Raw genomic sequence first — 21,089 nt, 5'->3', positions numbered from 1 at the left:
CCTGCCCCTGTCTCCAGGTCAGCTCCCAGGGGTCTCGGCTCGGCGCAGTCCCGGGCCGCTCCACTCCGGCACACTCCTCAAAAGGACCACCTGTCCCGCCACAATCTCATCAGTGCCCACAGGGGCTTACCAGGGTTCGTTGTCCGCTACTCTCTCCGCTTCTTCAGTGTTTGCCAGGGCCCAGAGCTCCTCCTCCAGCCAAGCGGCCCCGCAGGATGTCCCCGGGTCGCACCGCCACCTCGGCGGCGTGTTGCTCCGTCTCCCTTGTGGCCTCGCTCCGGCCCCGACCCTCTCTGGGGCCACGCCTGCTCCCAGGGGTAGCGCCACTCCGCCGCCCGACGGGGCGTGTCTTCAATTGGGCCCCCGGACCCCAATCGGCATCACCGCCGCAGCGGGGAGACTCATCTAGAGTCCCCCGCTGTCCTCGGGCCGACCGCCCCCGAGCCGCTTCAGTCCGCAGCCCAGCGCGAGGCCACGATCTCAATCGCGGGCCGGCCCCTGTGTTTTCAGAGGGCCGCCCGTGTCCAGATGCGCTGCCCCGGCGCACCCCGACTGGGCGCGTCCTCACTTGGGCCCCCACTGGCACCCCCGCAGCCGCGGGGAGACTCGACCAGATTCCCCCGCTGTTTTTGGGCCGTCCGCCCTCGCACCGTGTCGGGTCGCGGCCCAACGCAAGGCCTCGGCTTCGGCCGCGCTCCCAGGCCTCCGGTCCTAGATCTCGCCGACGGGCCGATTCCGCCCCCGGCACCCTTCGGGGTCGCCACGGGGGCCCGATCACGCCCGGCCACCTCCGTCGGCTCAGCCCCTCCGCTCGGACCCCGATCGGCCCAGAGAAGGCGTGCTTTTGAACGTTTTCTCGCCGGCCCCTCCGGAGCGAGAAATTCAGGCGTGCGCCATCTCCAGGACCTTGGCCACGCCCCCGGGTCCTCCAATCATGTTGTGGAAGTCTTTTTGTAGCTGCACCTATGCGTGGGGTGCTGCATAGAGGTGTAAACAGATTGAGACCTGCTTGATATATATCATCTTCTGCTAGTTGGACCTGTGCTTACGTTTGAGAACAACTAGGTCTATATCACTCTCCAGAATTCAAGGTGGTCATTGGATGGCCCTTGTTCATGCTGGGACCATATTGCCAACCCTGGCAGTCTAGTCCAGGAAATAAGTATTGATAGTGCAAGACTTTCTGAACGAAGAGAGGCTCAGGATGGTTTCTATTGGAGAGGCCTCTTTGAATCAGGATGAGCAAAGTTTGAGTGATCAGGCCGGCACCATAGGCAGAGGCGGAATAGGAACTATTTACAACCTCTAGCAAAAATGACCAAACCCGTCCTGCCTCGCACCAAACTCTTTCTCTTCATCCTCTTTACTCAGTCGCTCTCCTTCCATCCTCTATTTCTCCCTCAGTATACTCTATCATGTCCTCTCTCTTTTCTTCCTGTCACTCCCTTCCTTGACCACAGATGGCATAGTGAACAATGTTCAAAGCCTTGCATGAGAGAATACCCATGGTAGCTGGCAGCATTAAGGCAAAGGGAGTTAGTGTAAGAGATTGTATTTGCTCTTTTGCACTCATTCACATACCTAAAATAGTGCATGTAATGAAAGAAGTCAAATAACAAGAAATTCTTGGATTAAAATGCCCTCTTTTGATGTCCTTTTTCTTATGTTTTCCTTGAAAAAGTTTATTATTTCTAAACAAATACATTCAAACACTACTTGTATATTCTAATAAGTTGCAAACGTCATGCACTAAATTTTGTTTCGCATTTCTAAATCCAAAGCATAACTTCAGTTAGAAATTTCAGTCTGAGTGGTGCGTGAGACGGTATTTATAGGAAAACAATAACACAAAAAAGTTCTAATACAGGAACAATATACCGCTAGCATGCAGAATGACAACTCCATCTCATTTACGCTTTCCTTACTTTTTAGGTTGGACGTGATTGCACAGTCCATATATGGGACACTGAGACCATCAAGCCACTATCGGTCTTAAAGGGCTACCACCATTTTGGAGTGTGTGCGGTGGACTTTTCAGGTAGGTGCTATTTCTATGCATTCCTCATCAGTGAAAGTGACTGCTTGGAGGTCAGCTGTGATTTTCTTACTAGTGGTCTGGCAACTGTTCACTGTATTATTTTAATAGTATTCAGCTGAAAAGAATCTACTGGCAAATATCAACCAAGTACTGTTACAGTAGCCAGTTGATAACATGACCTTTATTTACACGGGGCTAAATGACACCACTTAGTTAAACGCATTTATTTTATTTTCATATATGCCAATAAGAAAATAAATGTTCGGTTGTGACTTTACACGCAGGCAAGTGCACCTGCACAGGTGGGCCCACACACGTGCCTCATATTCACACGTCTTCTTCGCCTGACAGAATGTAGGGACAGGCAGAAGGCATTTGTGTGCACTGGAGCATAATGCAGGCTGCTGGAGCGCAGGGGAGGTGGGGAGGCACAACACTTCAGGGGTATTCCTTAAAGCCTCTTGCCAATTAATATCTGTGAGGTACAGGAGGCAAAGGGGCCCTCTCCACATTCCGTGTGGGTGGTGGTGCAGTGGGGCATTAGTTTATATTGCACCACTGGGTGTGCAGTTTTTCGTTGATGAACCTCCCGTAGTTCACTGCAGCAAATCTGAACGACGATGTGAATTCCATCTCGCATGGTGTTTGCGTAATGCTGGTCATAATTTACAATTAAACAGCCTATTTACACACATTCCTGCTCTGCCGTGCAAAGCTAGCTTGTGAAAGTTGTAATTCCGCAATGGAAGATTAGGGTATACACATACAATCCTGGCACTTGCCTCTTTTCCTAAAAGTGAGTGTACAAATTTCCCACTTTACATACATTGCACATGTGTATTGTAAGAATAACAGTGACATTTCAGAATTATATTGTAATTAACCTTTTTAGGGGGAAAATATCTTTCAGTGAGATAGCTTTCCTTAATTCTCACTATCTTCAAAACCAGCTTCATCATTTACAGAGCCACCTCGACCGGCACCCTTGCCTTTCTGCCTTCCACCATTTCCTTTGTCTTACTTCACTCCCACACCCTGGACACCATCAGACTGGAGACAAAGAATTACTGAAAATAAAAAACAATGCAGCAGGCCTTTTCGTCTATGCACATAGGATCAGAACGAAATACCCGATCCAGCAGGACTACCCCATCCCGGCTCCAATTTAGGAAATTGTTAAAGGTTCATCACTTCAAAGAACACTAGATTATAACGCAGTAACAGTCCATAAACTATTTACCCCTCATATCTAATGCTGATTGTGTCTATTCCTTTGACTTTGTACAGGGCTTTGCTGCCTTTCAGATAGGCTCCTGCGCTATAAAATCTACATACATGCATTCATACAACCATAATTCAAACCCCATGTGAAAATGGGGAGCATTCATGCACTTTTCCACTTTTCTCCAATAATTGCATCTGAATCGTTCAGTTATAAGTTTCGATTTGTAGTTATAGCCCTGATGACAGGTTTTGTGTTATAGAGTGTGGTTACTACACCCAGTAAATATCATGTCCTACAGGTTGAGCTGTTTACTGCATGTAGTAAATACTTCTCATTCAAAGTTTTCATCTTGGAAATAAGGCATAATATGCAAAATGGGTATTTAGCCCACCAAATTCCGCATATCACACCATTTTTTCAGGCCTTTCCCCCTGTTGAAGTTCAGCAGTTTTGACCTGCTGTAATTTATTGGAGAAAATAATCACTCCATAAGTGAATTCTCTGTGTAAACTCCTTTTTGCACAGGAATCAGAATTTAGCTCTGATTTCAGAAATTCATCGCAAAAAATCTGTGAATACCCTAGAAATGTACAGCTTTGCGGTGGGTGTTTTGCTCATTGCACTGCATATCCCTCACTATTCTTCAGGCATTCTATGGAGGACATCGACTGCTTCTAATTTTAGTGGCACCTAATGCAGCAGCACTGGAATTTTCTGAATCAACAGTAGATCACTAATGCATCAGGTGTGGAGTTCAGCAATAGCAGATCTGTGTGCGTTTTCCTAGGGAATGAAGTCTGCAAAATCAGTTGTGTGATATTAGTGCAGATCACTAAATTGTGGCAGGAGCACTTTCTATGGTCCACTGCTCAAATTCGGGCCTCTATGACAGTGTAAAAACTATATATTTACTAATTCTGCAGAACCAATGGAATCTATTGGGGCAATTCTGACCTCTTTTGCCCTGACTGGTTGGTCAGTAGAATTCTCATGATTGTCAGATGTTTGGCAATTTATTCTAAACCCCAATAGTTCCCTCCAGTCCCTGTCATGCAGGAACACATCCTTTCCAAGACTTGATACCCATGTTAATTCCTCTTGATCCTACTGAGCATGGGGATACCAGACATCTATGGCCTTTGATGGGGTCCCCATAACAGAGGCAATAAACTCGGCACAGTGCATTTTGAAATTTTGGAAAGCAACTGCAGCAAAATGCTAGTTTGTTACCTTCCTTTTGATCACCTGGCTGTATTGAATCATGCTATAACCATATATTTTAAACATTTACACCTCCTAAAACTTCTCTTGTAGGATACCAGACCTCCCTCATCCTGATTGGCTGGCTTGGAGATTGTGTTGAACACAATACTTGTCAGATTTTCAGCAATTCTTTACAAAACATAATTCCCTCCAGTCTCCCTCACGCAGGAACATATCCCTGCCAAGACCTAATCCATAACTTTGCTCCTGTTGGTCTCCGTATGCTAGTGTCCAAGTCATACATAGGTTTTCTTGTAGTTTAGGGTGCCCACAGACAATGAACTGAGTGCAGTGCATTTTGGAAATTTGGAAAGCAGCTGCAAGCAAAATTACTGTTCAGCATACTTGTCATTTGGTCACAGATATGTCCCTGGGCTGTATGAAAACATACCTCAGCCATACATTTTTAATAGCATTAGGTTTCAGTTGCTGGGTGCCAGACCTCCCTCACCCTGTCTGGCTTTCCGGACTTTAAAATGCACAAGACATTTGTGAGATTTCCAGATTGTTTCCCCAGAACATAGAAGTTTCCTTCAAGAGTCCTCACATATGAACATATTCCTCAAAATGCTTGACCTAATTCAGTGTTCCCGTAGGAATTCTGAGTGTGGAGTTATGAGACATGGGTGGGGTTTCTTGTGTTTGAGCACAAATATACAAACTAGAAACCGGGGAATGTTTTTGATACTGTAGATTCTGTACATTATGTGTGAAATATTTAAGCACATGGCCGGCCTTCAGGGGAAAATACTAATGCCATACGGTTCTGAAAACTAGTGACACAGGAGAACCCATGGTAATATGTCTTTAATGAATCTCAACATGTTTTATTACCTAAAATCTCCTGCAAGTGACAAACTAAGTGAAAATGGCAGGTAAATTGTGGAAGCCCTTCCATCCAATAGTTCCACACTTCTCCATTAAAAGTGTGCCTGCTCCTGTTGCATGAGATGGGAATATGTTAAAATTATTACCAAGTGAAGACCACATTGACACTATATTGACTTCACATTGTCTCAATACTTGGACTGTTCCAGTCAGTTACGATAGGCTCACAAACACATATGATGTACATTTTTATTTGGTAGAAATGTGGGAACACAGGTTGGTGGGAGTTTTGCTGATGGATACCTGAACTTAGTGTCTCAGAAATGTGATGACATTTTTCTTTTTTAGTCAATGTTTAACCCATGCAGGCAATTCAGAGTAAGAAAAAGCAGTGGCACCCTCACAAACCACACCATGCGGGACTCCCTTAAGTGTCTAGAGTTCAGACAATTCTGGTGTTGGCAGTTTTACTTGTGTGCAAAGATGTGTGTTTCTGTCCCCATGAAGGAGCTAGGCACTGTGTTTTTTCTGAGGATAAGATAACAATCCAAACAGCATCCAAGCTCCACAGAGACACACAAACTTGTGTATGTCAGCACGCAAGCAAGGAGCCAGCCACTGCTTGTAATTTTCTATGGGGAAAAGAAACAAATTGAGACACCATTTAAAAATGTTAACTGTGTCCGAGCTCCTCACAGGGGAGCGGACAGCAAGGAGCCAGGTGCTGTTGTGATGTTTTTCACGAGGATAAGAAACATCCAAACAGAGTGTGGGCCCATTGCTTGCAAGGAGATGTGTGTTTATAGCCCAGAAAAGCCAGTAATTGTGTGGATTTTTTCTTAGAGTACAGAAATATCCCAACAGTCGCTAGCTTCTCGATGGAGTGTAAAACTGTGTGTCTGTGCCCAACAAAGAAGACAAATGCTGTTTGCAAAAAATCTTTATGCGGTTTTCATCGGTAACAAAGATTATAACACAGATGAAACTGTCTCATTAGGTGCTCGACGCACTCAGAGGAACAAGCTTCAGCAAAGCATGCAGACTTCTCACTAAAAACATAAACAAACGAAGGAGTGGGAAAATCCATCATCAACTCTAGAGGGCAGACAACAGTCCTGATTTAGATTTTGGCAGAGTATTTCGCCACAAACATAGCAGAGAATTCTGGCCAGCAAACTGACAATCCGCTCACTCTGATGGAACCATTACACCAACGGGCTGGGAACTGTCTGTGTAAGACGATCAGCTCTGTTAAGAGCGGATGACTAATTTTATTTTTTTCTCATCGGTAAAAGCCCTGCAGTCCCGAAGAGGCCCAGTTTTCCACATCTGTCAGTTTGCTCTTCAATGTAGATATTTATTGACCCCAGTCGAGCAAGGATTCTGATCATTTCTTCACCACAATAAGCCACTGTTCTTTTGTATCCAGGCGTCGGTGGAATGGAGGCATGTGTGGATTGTGCTCAGATTCGAGCCTCTCAATTTCACCTGCTCAGATATTTTGGTGATCTTCAGTTTCATCTCCCAATGTCTGTACAAATGTTTGAAAGTTCTTTCAGGAGGGTGAGTGTGAAAGTAGGAGCTTTAGCCATGGCCAAGGGTGCGGTGTGATTCCGACTCACCAGGGCCTCAGAAAACAACAACTCTCTCGCAGGTTTTGAAGTAGACATACGGCTGAGATCCTAAAGGCAGCGAGGACTGTGACTCACAAAGGAAACTTTTGTTGGGCACAGTTATGAACTCCTTATAAATAAATCCAGGATTTGTAAAGCGCTTCAAATCACTCGTGAGGGTCTCAAGGCGCTGAATTGCAGGCACTGGGAGATTAAGTGATTTGTGCAGAATCACAAGATGCTGAGCTGATGTCGATTCTTGAACCTGGTTCCCCTAGCTCCGAAGTCTGCAGCTCAAGCCGTACACCACATCCTCTTCCCTTCTGCAGGTTAGGTGTATACGTGTTCAGTGTGACCTAGAGATAGCAGGCCCATGAGTTGAGTCAGATGGCCAAGCCAAAGTCTAGTGCTTTCAGGTGTAAGTATTTCACTGAAGTGTCCAGTGTAAGTATATGATGTGAACAGTCACACAAGGGTAGCCGTAACAGTGAGCCAGGGTCCAGCAAATGGGGCAGGCACACAACCCCAGTGAACAATGCCACCTGGTCAGTGGAACATAGCATACCTGTTTGGCTATCTCTTCAGCGGTCAGCCATGAAGTACTCATATCCTAGGTAGCAGAATACCTCAAGGTGGGTAGAACAGCATATTACACTGAGTTGACATGGAGCTAATATGGGGCAGCAGGCATTGTCTAGGAATACATGGGCAATGGGCTCTTGTATGCAAGCAAAAGTATGGTCATGGGGTGCCAAGCAGCCCCCAAGTCTCAGTCAGTGTGCAGACTACACACAATGTGCCAGGTCCAGCGATATGTCTATAGTGCAGAAGGGTAGGCTCACTTCTTGTGGCTCACCTCTTGTGTCAGGGTGCAAAAAAAAGGTGGCGGTTGCAGCAACATTCAGTAACGGGTGGACACATTCCTGGATTAGCACCACGTTTGGCAGATCAGTTACAGCATTCGGTAGGACCTACAGGGTTGCTTGTGATCCACAACCTTGTCAGACGTCTCAGCTCTAGGTAGCTCCATATTAAGGGGCCTGAACCAGGCCCATTACTATGCCATCCACTATTCTGGGGTCTATGACTGTTGCAGAGCCAGTGTTAATTGCTGGTGCCAGCATGCCCAACCGGAACCCCTCTGTTTCTCTAATAATGACGATGATTCAGTTCAGATATTTTCCCACCTGCCAGGAGCTGTTTCAGAGAATGGCCGTGTCATAAAATGCCAAACCCTGCGTTCGGTAAAAACTGTTTAGATTTTTAAGCTAAAAAAACAATTCAAACAACATCTATGTCATTGATTGGGCACTGCCATACAATGCCTTCATCCAACAATGCTTCTCTTGGATAGATAAGTATTGGGAGATGAAGGAGCTATCTGAAACGGAATCAGGAAGTGAGGATTGGAAGTGGAGAGGAGGGACTAAGAGAAATCCTAGACCACCCCTTCCAATCTCTACCACTCAGTTCCTGCCGGATGCAGAGGGCCCTTTTGAATATTGATTTAGGTGGATTTTGACAGAGAGAGATATTTCACTGAAAGAAACAAAGGTTAAAGCAACGTTATAGGTAGGTGAAATGTTCAGTAAAAACATAATATTTGAAATAAAAAATAAACAGAAATTCACCAGTTATAGTTAGTTATCTCAAGTAACTATAACTCCTGCCATAAGTTAAGTCTAACGTTTATAACTCGCAGCTCGGCCATGCACACTTTTCTCATCAATAATTTAATTGCAAATGTAGCAGTGATATTATCAATAATGTCATAGATGTCATGAGTGATGCAGTATGTGGGGTAATTAGCAGTGCACGGCGAGGGCGCAACATTAAAACATTATGTTGTTACCCAGCATTTTACCTAACTACAACAGTACAGTAACATTTTGGTTTCTTCAGTGAATTTCTAATTTAATGTAAACTAATATTTTGTTACCATATGTAAAGCAAACTCCGCCACACTGTTGCCAGACCCTGCTTCCAAAGTCCCTGCAGGCAGCCAACTCCACACTGCGAGGTTGGACGAAGGGCCTGGCCTGCAGCCATGCACTGTGGCCAACCCCCTTCTGGCAGGCCTTTGGGCGGGGGGTTTGGCCTCAGGGCCTGGGAGGTGGGCCATGGGCCCACCCTCAGCCTCATTTGGTCCCAGGGAACTCATCTATCCCTGGGCCCATATTGAACACAAGGGGGGAGGGGGATGTGCAGCTCTCCCCCTCCCCCCCCTTCCTGAACTGTCAAAGGCCCTGGGGATCCCTCTTCCTCTCCCCCAGGGGCTGTATCTTACTTAAAAGGGCGGGCACACAGCTCTCCTTTCCCTAGCCTCCGCAGACCTCTGGGACCCCATCCTGAAAATGAAAACAAGTATCGCCGACTCAGGCTTTGGCCCACCCCACGCCGCGGGGTGGTTTATTGAAATAAACGCGCAAGCTCCGCAAGGTTTTAATTTAAATTTAAAGCATGATATTATTACAATTCCTAACAATAAAGTCACTTTAACCCAGGACACTTTTAATTTCTGAGTTATTTTTCCAAATTTCATAACCCACCATCATTTTCCAGCTGTGGACTTTTAGAAGCATAATTTAATGTACCTTTTAATTTTTATTCTTTATATGCGCTAGAACAGTTGATGCTTTCATTTTTCTTTTACATTATTTTCATACTGAGGAATATTTTTACATAAAATATCGTATTGTGTGATGCTTATTGTAAATAACAATACCAAGAGCTACAAGCAAATTAAACTGAGGATACCAAATTCCATAAGTTAAAAAAGACCTTGTTGATGTTTCTACCTTCCCCAGCTGATGGCAAGCGCTTGGCTTCTGTTGGGCTAGATGACAATCACACCATCGTTCTCTGGGACTGGAAGAAAGGAGAGAAGCTCTCTGCTGTTAGGTAAGAGATGCCCTATCTATGACATTGTATCAGTTTCAAAGTGGTGCTGGAGTTATAGAATGCAAACACATGCACACAATGCACTGGCAGATACACAACGTTTATGAATATTTTATGTGTGAGATATGTTTTCTATGTATATTTCTAACTGCATATTCCTCACCTTGTGATTCTTCTCTGGTGTCTGATTGGCTATAGAAAATTTCCTGCAATTGCTCTTGTGTGCTGGCAGATGGTGCTATCGGCCTCCGCATAATTCTGTCCCGTCTCTGGATATAAGGTCATGGAGCTGCTTATAAGTGACCCTGTGCTGTGAGGTTACTTTGTTCTTTTACACACCCTTCGTTGTCGATCAACAGCACCCCTTCTACTTTGTCAGGTTCATTTGGAGTTTTCAATCTCTACCAACCGATTGAGTGCAGGAATGTCTCTCTCTAACACAACAGGGTTCACAACATGCCATACTTGCAAGCAGATGTCTCAGACCTGCATGAATTTTGCCTCTGATACTTCAGCACTAACATGACTCCTAGTCCCATGATAAATGCTCGTTCATGCACCTGAAAGCCATCAGGGCCAAGGAAGCCAAACTCGACTTTGTAGAATACAAGAAGTGTGGTAGGGCAGGCATGTGCAATGTTGCATGCCGGTTCGTGGTCTCATCCCCACTTGCTGTCTTTAAGTGAGTCCAGGACAAAGTAAAAAACATAAGTCCAAACACAATCCCAAGAAGTCACTTTGCTTCAGTGACATTCCCATTCCCAGGAATGGGCCCACAGTTGGAGCTCCAAGGGGCTGACCCCGGTGTCATTGTGGAGCTGATGCTGTCTGAATTTCCATACCTATCCTCAGCTCTGCAGAAGGTTGGGCGCATGTTGCCATTTTTCAAAATGATTCCTGGTCCCAGTGGAGCTCTTTCGGATCTGTACAAATTCGTAATGGCTGCCAGTTTATCTTCTGGCAGGGGTTCAGTGCAGATGATCCCATTCAACCTGAACCTGTGCTACATCTGGCACTGTGTCAGGCTTCAGCTCCCTTGTTGATCATTTCTGTACTGCCAATGGTTCTGTCAGCTTCACTTCCACATCCCACTCCAAAGACCCAGAGCGGACATCAGCAAGGTGGAGCTAATTGGCATGCTATGAAATAACCAAGGCACATCCTCCATTTAAGAATGACAATCTCCAGTTCCCCTGCCTCGATAGCAATATTTCAGGCGAATGAAGACCGTCTTCTGATCTGACTCCGATTTTCTTTACAGACTGGAGCATGTTCCTCATAAAGAGAATGTTTATATAAAGAGGATGATTATAAGGAGACAGGTAATTTGCTTCCCACTCTTACAGTGATGCTGGCCTATATCCTGACCTCCAAAATGCCAGTAGTCTAGACATATATCCTGAAACAAAATTAAGATATACGTTTGGGGGCCCCAACTGAGAAAAGTTCCTCTTTTGCGATGGTGATGCATAAAGCCACAGAAGTGTTGGTTCTGCAGTTGGCTACGGTAGTGACTAAAACCATTATTTTGAGGGACGTTATGTAGCCTAGGTTTTCAAATTTGAAGCCTTTGCTTCTATTCTACAATGCCCCAACTGAGTTTCTCACAGCAGTCTTGACCAGGCGTCCCTTGCCTCTTGTATGTTTCCCTTTTGCTTGGCAGCATAGATCTTTGCTGGTGATCTTTCCTTTTTGCTACATCATCCAACTCCTGAATGCTTATTGTTTAGGTGTCTACTCCAGTAATGCCAGTGTGAGAGCATTCCCAACTGCACCACATGGACAAGGAAGTCAAAGAAAATGAATTCCACTGGCTAGAAAATACTATCTTCAGCTAGCTCAGTGCACCAGTCCTTTAAAACTGTGTGCTTCTTCGGGTGCTTTACTCCCTCAGATAGGGTGAGTGAGATTTTGCCTATCATACTAGAGGACGTCTGATCCTTCAGGATGTGGGGAGACACTGTTGATCTGGACTGTGTTACCGGTGCCATAATTCCAATGTCATAGTTGGATGTATGCAACCCCGTTTTCTTGAGAGGTCCAAGATTCTGTAGTGGATACACTTTGATGGGGCCAGGCTGCTGCATGAGAAGGTGGATTCTACATTACAGTGCATCAGACAGTAGAGCTACGGTCCGTTCTGTGGCAGTGCTCTCCCCCACTTGCTCGTTCCACCAGCAGTTTTGCAAATTCTGTAGTTATTTGAGGAGCTGTGCCTATGATATTTCCTGTTCCCAGTGAGGGACAGGTGACTGAGTCTGGTTTAGTACCTCAGACTCTTAACTGCATTCCTCAGGAATACAAAGTTCAAACAGTTGATACTGGACATTGTCCTGTCAGCCTTTGACCCTCGAGGATTGAATGGCGTATTTGGAGTTGCAGAACCCATACTTTTGTGTGCCAATTCTGTAGTCCCACTAGCAGTACCTCAGTTTTGTTGTGGGGTTAGAGCATTTTCAATTTATTGTCCTAAACATCAACCTTACCTCGACCCCATTATTGTTTATAAAGGTAATGGAAACACACATTACTGTTTCTTGATTACTCACTACTTGAAGGAAAGCTTTCTTCTGCTAGTTTCAAACCAGTGCAGAACACCATTCTGTTGCTGCACACCCTGTAGTACTCGATCAAAAAATTTAAATTCACTCTTCAACCTATGCCGAGGATTCTGTTTATAGAAGCCATCCTGGACACTGATCTTAAAGGCCTTTCTGCCCTCAGTTTTTCTGGATCATGATCACAATTTTTCAGGAGTGTGCATTAGTTCAGGTATTACTGGTTCTAAAGCTTTTTGGGCTTGGTGCCTTATGTATTCTGCCGGTGCCTCATGCTAATTGAGACACGTGGGCCATTCAGTGGAAACTTTGCCTTCAGTGGGCTTAGCACCTGGGATACCTCTTAGATCTGCATTTCTGATGATGCTGCACAAGATCAGTAGTGGTTGATGGCGGATGTCCACCTGTGGCAGGCTGTTACTCCACCCAAAGCTCACAGGAGTGATGGACACATTATCGCTTGACTCTAGGGACCATCTTGTGTTGTGACAATTTGGTCAGCAATGGAACAGATTCATCACATCAGTGTTTTAGAGTTGCGCACTAGCCACCAGGAGCAGGTCAGTCCACGCCCTGAGGGAACCTGAGTGCTATTTGGTACTACAAGCTGGGTGGTGAAGCATCCAATGCTGACTGTCTGGTGCCCCTCCGGCTATTGAGATTGCTGGAACCTCATGAGATCTCCTTGATGGTTCCCCTTCCAGGTTCTCGCAGCTTCAGGGCAGGCAAACTCAACAGGCATCATCTAGCCGATCTTAAGTGGCATCTGCTTCCATAGATGACAAATGACATTTTCGACCAGTGGGGCTTCCCCATGGGAGATTTTCCTTGCTAACCCCGTGAACACTCAGTGCACAGCCTTTTCGGCCATAGTGTTTCCACCTTGAGGATTCATATGGGAGCCATTCAGTTGTTAGTGAGGCCCAGAACTCCTTTACACGTTTCCCCACCTACCCAAAATTTCACGGGGCCTGAAGTGTGTCATACAGGGTCAGGCTTACCTCATTCTGAAAGCCCTGGAATAGGCTCTGAGGATCTGCTACTTTGAGTTCCTAAACATCAGCATATGCCCTCTGTTTAGACTGCCTCTATAGGAGGAGCTGCTGAACCAGCAGCAGGTCATATTTCTGCAGCTAAACCTCCATAATTTAGCAGTGTCAACTGAATGGATTTGATCTTCCATTGAAGGTTGTATGGGATTCTGTCTGCTCTCTGTGCACATAATTCATTTATTCTGTCCATTTGTCTAAATTTGTAACTTGGTGTGAGAAAGAGGTTGCTTGTTGACAGGTTAAGCTGTCTGATGTCCTTCTGTTTGTTTTTCGTTGGCCAAGCAAGGTTTTCCTATAGAGTCTATTAAAGGCTACTTATCTTTTTTGGCCTTTCTTCTTTTGCCCAATCAGCCCACTTTGTTCATGTCACCCATTGAGATGCAGTCCTTGAAAGAGCTTTCACATGTTTCCCCCTCTCCTTTTCATTGCACCCCAGTGAGATTTGAATTTGCCCCTTATTCTTCTGATGTGTGCTCCTTTCGGACCTCTGCACAGGTGTACCTTTAAACTCTTCACTCTGAAAACTGTATGCTTCATGGCCTTTATTTCTGCTAGTCAAGTCAGTGATCCCTTGGTATTATCATTCCAGTGTCCTCTTACTGCCTTATGTCATGACTGATTGGGGGTTTGGACAGGTGCTTCCTTTATTCTGAAAGGAGTTTTGCCTTCTAATGAGGTGCAGTCTGAAACACTTCCCACATTCTTCTATCCCTCGAAGAAGGAAGAGAAGTTGCAACTGTTGGATCCTAACCAGACACTTGGGTGGTCATTACGTACATGGCGGTCTGGATCTCCATGCCGGCGGTAATTTCCGCCTACGGCATGGCGGTCCAGACCACCATATAACAAACGTGGCAGAACCGCCACAGATGAACCGCCGCCACCGCCAGGCTCCTGCCACCAGGCAGCCTTTCAGTGGCGCTGTTTCAGATACAACAGGGCAGCGCTGCCCTCCGGATAATGAGTCTGATTCCACCAGCCTTTCCCTGGTGGTTTACACCACCAGGGAAAGGCTGGTGGAATGAGTGACTCGGCCCCCCAGGGGGCCTTTGCACTGCCCATGCACTTGGCATGGGCAGTGCAGGGGCCCCCGTGCACAGCCTGTCGCGCATTTTACTGCCCAATTCAAGGGCAGTGAAATGTGCGACGGGTGCTGCTGCACCTGCCGCACTGACACATTGCCGCCGGCTCCAGACCCTGTTTGCAGCTGGGCCGGCGGGCAGAAACACTGTTTCCCAGCTGGATGTTCATAATGTGGCCGTGGGGGTTTCTGCACACTGGTGGTCTTCTGTCGACCGTCAGCGCCAATCTCGGCGGGTAAACCCGCTGAGATCGTAATGAGGGCCTTAGTTTTAAATTGACAGGATTAAGGAGTAACTACGTGATGATCTAGTTTTCTCTTGATTCACCAGTGAGAAAAGGAAAAATGGCCCAGCTTGTCCTTTGCATCAAGCTGTATTACACCCTGGTCTAAAAGAATCTTCCTAAGGGCCTTCAGGCTCACTACATTAGGGTGAAGGCTGTTACTACAGTCCCGGCTCAGAGTGTTACTTTGTTAGATATCTGCTAAGCCTCCAGGTGGGCATTCTTCCATACTTACGTTAGGTACTGCTGTATCAACTCTCAGGTTTGCGGGGAGGGTCATTTTGCCTATTTGGTCCTGCAGAACTTCCTGATGCAAAGTCCATCTCCTCAAATCTACCTCGCAGAGAGGGCTTTACTTTGGCATCGATTCACAAGGTGCATAATCTGTGGTGTGAACTACCTATCAGTCACAGGTTACTTACCTACAGTAATGCTCTTTCTGGTGGATGCTCTAAAAGCAGATTCTTCAGCGCCCACCATGCTTCCCGCTCTCTGGAATGGACTTTAAGGAGATAATAAGGTTCCAAGGTAAATGATGCACATTATCACCAGCCTCAGTTTGTCAATGATTCACCCTGTCTAGGGACATGGAAAATCTCATGATAAAAACAGACTTCAAGACAGAGTAAAGCCATATTCTGCTCCATGTCATCGTATCTGGAGGCAGAATGAAGTCACATGGGAGACCAATGCTACAGCCTGCTGGAGCGCAGGAGCAATTACTGGAATATTTTCTGGATACATTCTGACACCTGGGGTAATTTACAAAGTGAGGAACCTGCAGATAGACAGGGTATCCACCAGAAAGAGCATTATGGGAAGTAAGTAACTTATTCAGTGTACATTTGATTTACTTCCCTGCATAAACAAGCCATTATGTGCACTCTTACTGAAACAGTCCTTTAGCTAAAGGCATAACCTGAGCTTGCATGTGGTCAGTTTGGCCAGCATAAAACACCTGATTTTTTCATTTTGCAGTACTAACCAGTTAGCAATAAAAACAAAAAAGTAACCACATTAGTTTCAATACATTGGCCCTGGTGAAATGTATGACATGCAAGTGTATAGGAGGAATACTTTACCTCCAACAAACACAGGAGTAAATTGATTGCTTCCCCCTCAGGATGCCATGCACCCCAAATACTGCCTGTGGCATAGGTAAGTCACTCCTCTAGCAGGCCTTGAAGCCCTAAGGCAGGGTGCACTATACCACAGGTGAGGGCATAGCTGCATGAGCAATATGCCCCTACAGTGTGTACGTCTATTCTTAGACCTTTCAAGTACAGTGTGGCCATATTAAGTATATGGTCTGGGCATTTGTCAAAACAAACTCCACAGCTCCATAATGTCTACACTGAATACTGGGAATTTTGGTATCAAACTTCTCAGAATAATAAACCCACACTGATGCCAGTGCTGGATTTATTACAAAGTGCACACAGAGGGCATCTTAGAGATGCCCCCTGTATTTTTACCTATGCCTTCAGTGCAGGACTGACTGGTCTATGCCAGTCTGCCACTGAGACGAGTTTCTGACCCTAATGAGTGAAAGCCTTCGTGCTCTCTGAGGCCAGTAACAAAGCCTGCACTGGGTGGAGGTACTTCACACTTCCCCCTGCAGGAACACCTAGCAGTGAACCTCAAAGGCTCAAGTTTTGTGTTACAATGCCCCAGGGCACTCCAGCTAGTGGAGATCCCCAACCCCCCCCACCCCCCGGACACAGCCCCCACTTTTGGCGGCAAGTCCAGAGGAAATAATGAGAAAAACAAGGAGGAGTCACTCTCCAGCCAGGACAGCCCTAAGGCTGAGCTGAGATGATCCCTGCCTTACAAAATCCTCCATCTTACTTTGGAGGATTCCCCCCAATAGGATTAGGGATGTGCCCCCCTCCCCACAGGGAGGAGGCACAAAGAGGGTGTAGCCAACCTCAAGGACAGTAGCCATTGGCTACTGCCCCCCAGACCTAAACACCCCCCTAAATTGAGTATTTAGGGGCGACCCTGAACCCAGGAAAGGAGATTCCTGCAACCTACAAGAAGAAGGACTGTTGACCTGAAAGCCCCGCAGAGACGACGGAGACGACAACTGACTTGGCCCCAGCCCTACCGGCCTGTCTCCAGACTCAAAGAACCTGCACAGCGATGCATCCAGCAGTACCAGCGACCTCTGAGGACTGACCTGCACCCAAAGGACCAAAAAACTCCCGTAAACAGCGGCTCTGTCCAAGAAACAAAGAAACAGCCATCTTTAAAGGGACTCCAGCCTCCCTCTGGAAGTGGGAGTCCCCAACACTCTGCACCCGACGCCCCAGGCTCGTGTCCAGAAGAACCAACACTGCAGGGAGGACCCGCAGGCAACTCCCACAACGTGGACATCCTGAGATGGCCTCTCTGCACCCGCACAGCGACACCTGCAGAGAGGATCCAGAGGCTCCCTGACCGCAACTGCCCTGTAACCAAGGAACCCGATGCCTGGAAGAAGCACTGCACCCGCAGCCCCCAGGCCTGAGAGAAACCAACTACTGGTGCAGGAGTGGCCAGCAGGCTGCGCTCATCCTGGCCCAGTCGGTGGCTGGCCAGAGAAGCCCCCCTGTGCCCTGCCTGCATTGCTAGAGTCACCCCCTGGTCTCTACATTGATTCCTATCTAAAACCTGACACCTACTTCACACACTGCACCGGGCCGTCCCTGTGCCTCTGAGGGTGTATTTTGTGTACCTATTTGTGACCCCCCCAGTGCTCTACAAACCCCCCCTGGTCTGTTCCCCGAGGACGCGGGTACTTACCTGCTTGAAGACTGGAACCGGAGCACCCCTGGACTCCATAGGTGCCTATGCTATTTGGGCCCTACCTTGACCTCTACCCCTGACCGGACCTGTGTTGTTGGTGCTGGGTGTTTGGGGTTGCCTTGAACCCCCAACGATGGGCTGCCTATGCCCAGGAGACTGAACTTGTAAGTGCTTTACTTACCTGAGAAACTAAACAATACTTACCTCCCCCAGGAACTGTTGATTTTTGCAGTGTCCACTTTTAAAATAGCTATTTGCCATTTTTGCCAAAACTGTGTACATTACTGTTTTAGTTCTATACTTACCTATGCCAAGTACCTTACAATTTATGTATTTACTTGAATTCTAAATCTTGTGGTTCTAAAATAAAGTAAGAAAATAATATTTTTCTATCTAAAAACCTATTGGCCTGGAGTTGTCTTTAAGTGTGTGTTCTCATTTATTGCCTGTGTGTGTACAACAAATGCTTAACACTACCCTCTGAACCCTTGGACTCTGTGCACACTATCTCTCACTTTGAGATAGTATATACAGAGCCAACTTACTACAGTAGGCAACACATTGATATTAACAGGGCTTTAGAATGCAAATATTTCAGAAATTAACTGAGAAGAGACTAAGAGTAAACAACCTAATATATTCAACATTCAACCTTCATTGCACTCAATATTTCTTTTGAGCTCTAGTTTTAGAGGGCAGTGGTTTTGAACTTGAAAGGACAGGCCAAAAATTGTGCCTTGTCCTTGTTAAATCGGCTAAAAACTAGTGGTAGAAAACAAAATTCAGCAGATGAAAGAAAATGTAAAATAAAAATATGTTAATGAATGTGAAAATGTAAGCACAACTGTCCCTTATTACAAAATAAAGTGCCAGCATCAATCAATAAATAGCAAAAAATGAAATGTGTAAAATGTAGGCAAAATAGTTTGATAGATTTTGATTTATTTTTCTCCCAAAATATTTGATACAGCATTAGATCACAATTCAGAAAGTTGGTACCACTCCCCTTTGAGATTATAGCTTCCTTGTCCAGTATTTTAGATTCATCAGCAAAGATATTGTAAGCAGTGCTACTCCACTTTTAGCTCAGGTTAATATGCTGTTTGTCACTAAATAAGATTATATGAAGTTAAATTGCTCTGAAAAAGTGCAGTGGCCAGGCAGGCAAATCTCTAATCCTATTCTTTAGAAGGTACTGAAAGGTGCAAGAATCAGCAACTGGAAGATTGGACAGTAAACACCACTAATAATGGGAAAAATAAAATGGAGTAAAACAGAAAAATAATATTCATTTTCAAAAATAAAAGTCAATGGGGTCAGTAGTTAGAAAACATGTCTTTTAAAATCAGTAAATGGCAAATGCTAGCTGTAAGAAAACCACTCATCATTTGTGTGGCCTGCACAAGTAATGCGTCCACACTTGTCCTCCTCTGGGAACCAAGCACCACATTGTAGCACTATACTCTGTCAGGGTAGGGAACCAGCATAGTCGAAGGCATAGTCAAGGGAGATGGTGTGGGCTAGTAATCCCCATTCACTGGCTCACAAGAATAACACTATAAATGGTTGTCCAGTCTGTGCTTTTTATTTTGTATAAAGAAAAGTACAACTATTACACACACACTAATCAATAACATGCACTAATTTACAAATATACCTAAGGCTGATACCGTTTGATGACATTGCATAATCGCTTCTGACCCTCCAAAAGGGGTCCAGTTCATTAAACCACAGGTCAGCATATTATCCTGTACTTAAATGCAATAATCTGAATATTATCATGAATGAATGCACTTATTCTGGCAATACAAATACATAGTGGCTGTCAGCATCATTATTTCAGTAGTGCATTTACAAGAAAAGTATATATGCATGTCTGAATAGTTTGTGTACTGACGATAACTTGCAACATGGAAAACACAATTGTAAACTTAGGCCCTAGAGGGCATCACATTTTGATCACAACATCTGTAACGATAGAGTTTGCCCCCTTAGGGTGCGGCACAACAGGTATATGTCCTTTAGTCCACAGTAAGTGCAGCCATAGACTTCAACCCTAGGGGATGCTGCAATTCCAGTGAAAACCCTGGGTTGGTCATCTTTCTTTAGTCCCCTCAAACTCATGGTGGGAAAAGCTGCTGACTTTGTTTTTCTTTGTTTTCCTTTGTTTTCTTCCAGTGCGGCATTGCACCATGCGTCCCTTTTCTTTTCTTTTTTCTTTTTTTAGGGGTTCCCGGTCCCACCTAGTCACACAGCACTGTGATTTTGTTGGGGGGCAGCCCAGGAAGATCACCCCTGGCTGCTCCCTGCATGGGCAGCATTCCTCTACGCTGACCCAGGAGCCAGCAGGGTTCTTCTGCCCCGCCCACTATTGCTGGCAGGGCATGGTGAAACATGGTAGCCTCCTCCTCCTCCCAGACACAGGTAGCGGGATGACCAGCCACGTCTGGAGGAGCACGGCAATGCTCCCCTTGTCTCTTTCTGCTCTTTGGGCCCAGGTATGAGGTCCTGGGACTCCCCTTCTCTTGCCTGGTGCAGGGAAGTGCAACAGTATTTCCCTGCATTTTTTTGCCATAAGAGGGCCCACATTTTGGGCCCTGGTCCCCCTAATTATAAAACTGGTTTGGGGGTGCGGTCTTCATGCCCACAAACACTCTGGGGAGGGGGCCCCACGCATGCCCTCTCCCGGGTCAGTTTTTGTGCTTTGTCCTTGTGGTGCCCCCAGCCCACCCCAAGGGATTAGAAAGGCTCCAGCGGCACAGCTCCACATGCTCCAGGCCTCGCGAAGGAGTCAAAGGTCACATCCCTTTGTAGGATCATACATCAGGCCCCATTGGGCTGTATTACTTGATTCTGGTCACGTTTTGCTCCTGATGGCGAGCCTTAGCCACCTGGAGCACTAAAGGTGATGAGCTTTTCAGGGAGCTGGTTTTATTGGCTCCCTGTGCCAGCCTTGCTCCTAGTTTTCCTCTGGGCCTCTCTCCTTTTTGCGCAGAAGCCCAGTCTTCCCTCAAACTAGTCCTTAGGGTGTGTGAGAGGACCAGCTTCCCTGGTCCTGTGGATAGTTCCCATGGTCCTGTGGTCAACTGAAGTCAGAGTCCTTAGTTCAGATGGCCATCATGGGGTTCTTCTTCCATTTGTCCATGGCAGCTGTCTCCAGTCTCAGTGTTCAGCAGAAAATCGTAACCTGAAGAGAGCTCTCCCCCTATGCAAGACCTTTTAAGTCGGGCGGGAGGTTCCAGCAGGGATGCATCTCTGGCCTATTCTGGGGTGCCACATCGTCTCTCCACCGTGTCCCAATCTTCCTGCACAGGCTGCTGAGACATTGCAAAATGGTGTCACTTGCCATCTCTGCTCTGGGGGCCTCAGCACTGCTTCTTGCTGCCATCACTGCCAGGGCCTTTTCCAGCAAATCTTCAAAGGTAGCCCCCTCTTGGGTTGGCTCCAGAGGTCTGGGCT

General features: G+C 46.2%; 1 protein-coding gene across 1 annotated transcript in view; it reads left to right on the top strand.

The window, feature by feature from the left end:
* Positions 1 to 21,089, top strand: part of EML5 (EMAP like 5) — a 1,994,219-nt gene that overhangs the window by 1,072,694 nt on the left and 900,436 nt on the right. The window contains exons 15-16 of the mRNA XM_069208148.1: positions 1,933 to 2,038; positions 9,775 to 9,868. Coding sequence (XP_069064249.1) covers positions 1,933 to 2,038; positions 9,775 to 9,868 — 200 coding nt within the window. The remainder of the gene's footprint in view (positions 1 to 1,932; positions 2,039 to 9,774; positions 9,869 to 21,089) is intronic.

The sequence above is a fragment of the Pleurodeles waltl genome, chromosome 9 (genome assembly GCF_031143425.1).
Source record: "Pleurodeles waltl isolate 20211129_DDA chromosome 9, aPleWal1.hap1.20221129, whole genome shotgun sequence".
NCBI lineage: Eukaryota > Metazoa > Chordata > Amphibia > Caudata > Salamandridae > Pleurodeles > Pleurodeles waltl.
The sequence above is the reverse complement of the archived record's forward strand: the minus strand, read 5'-3'. Positions and strand labels throughout refer to the sequence as shown.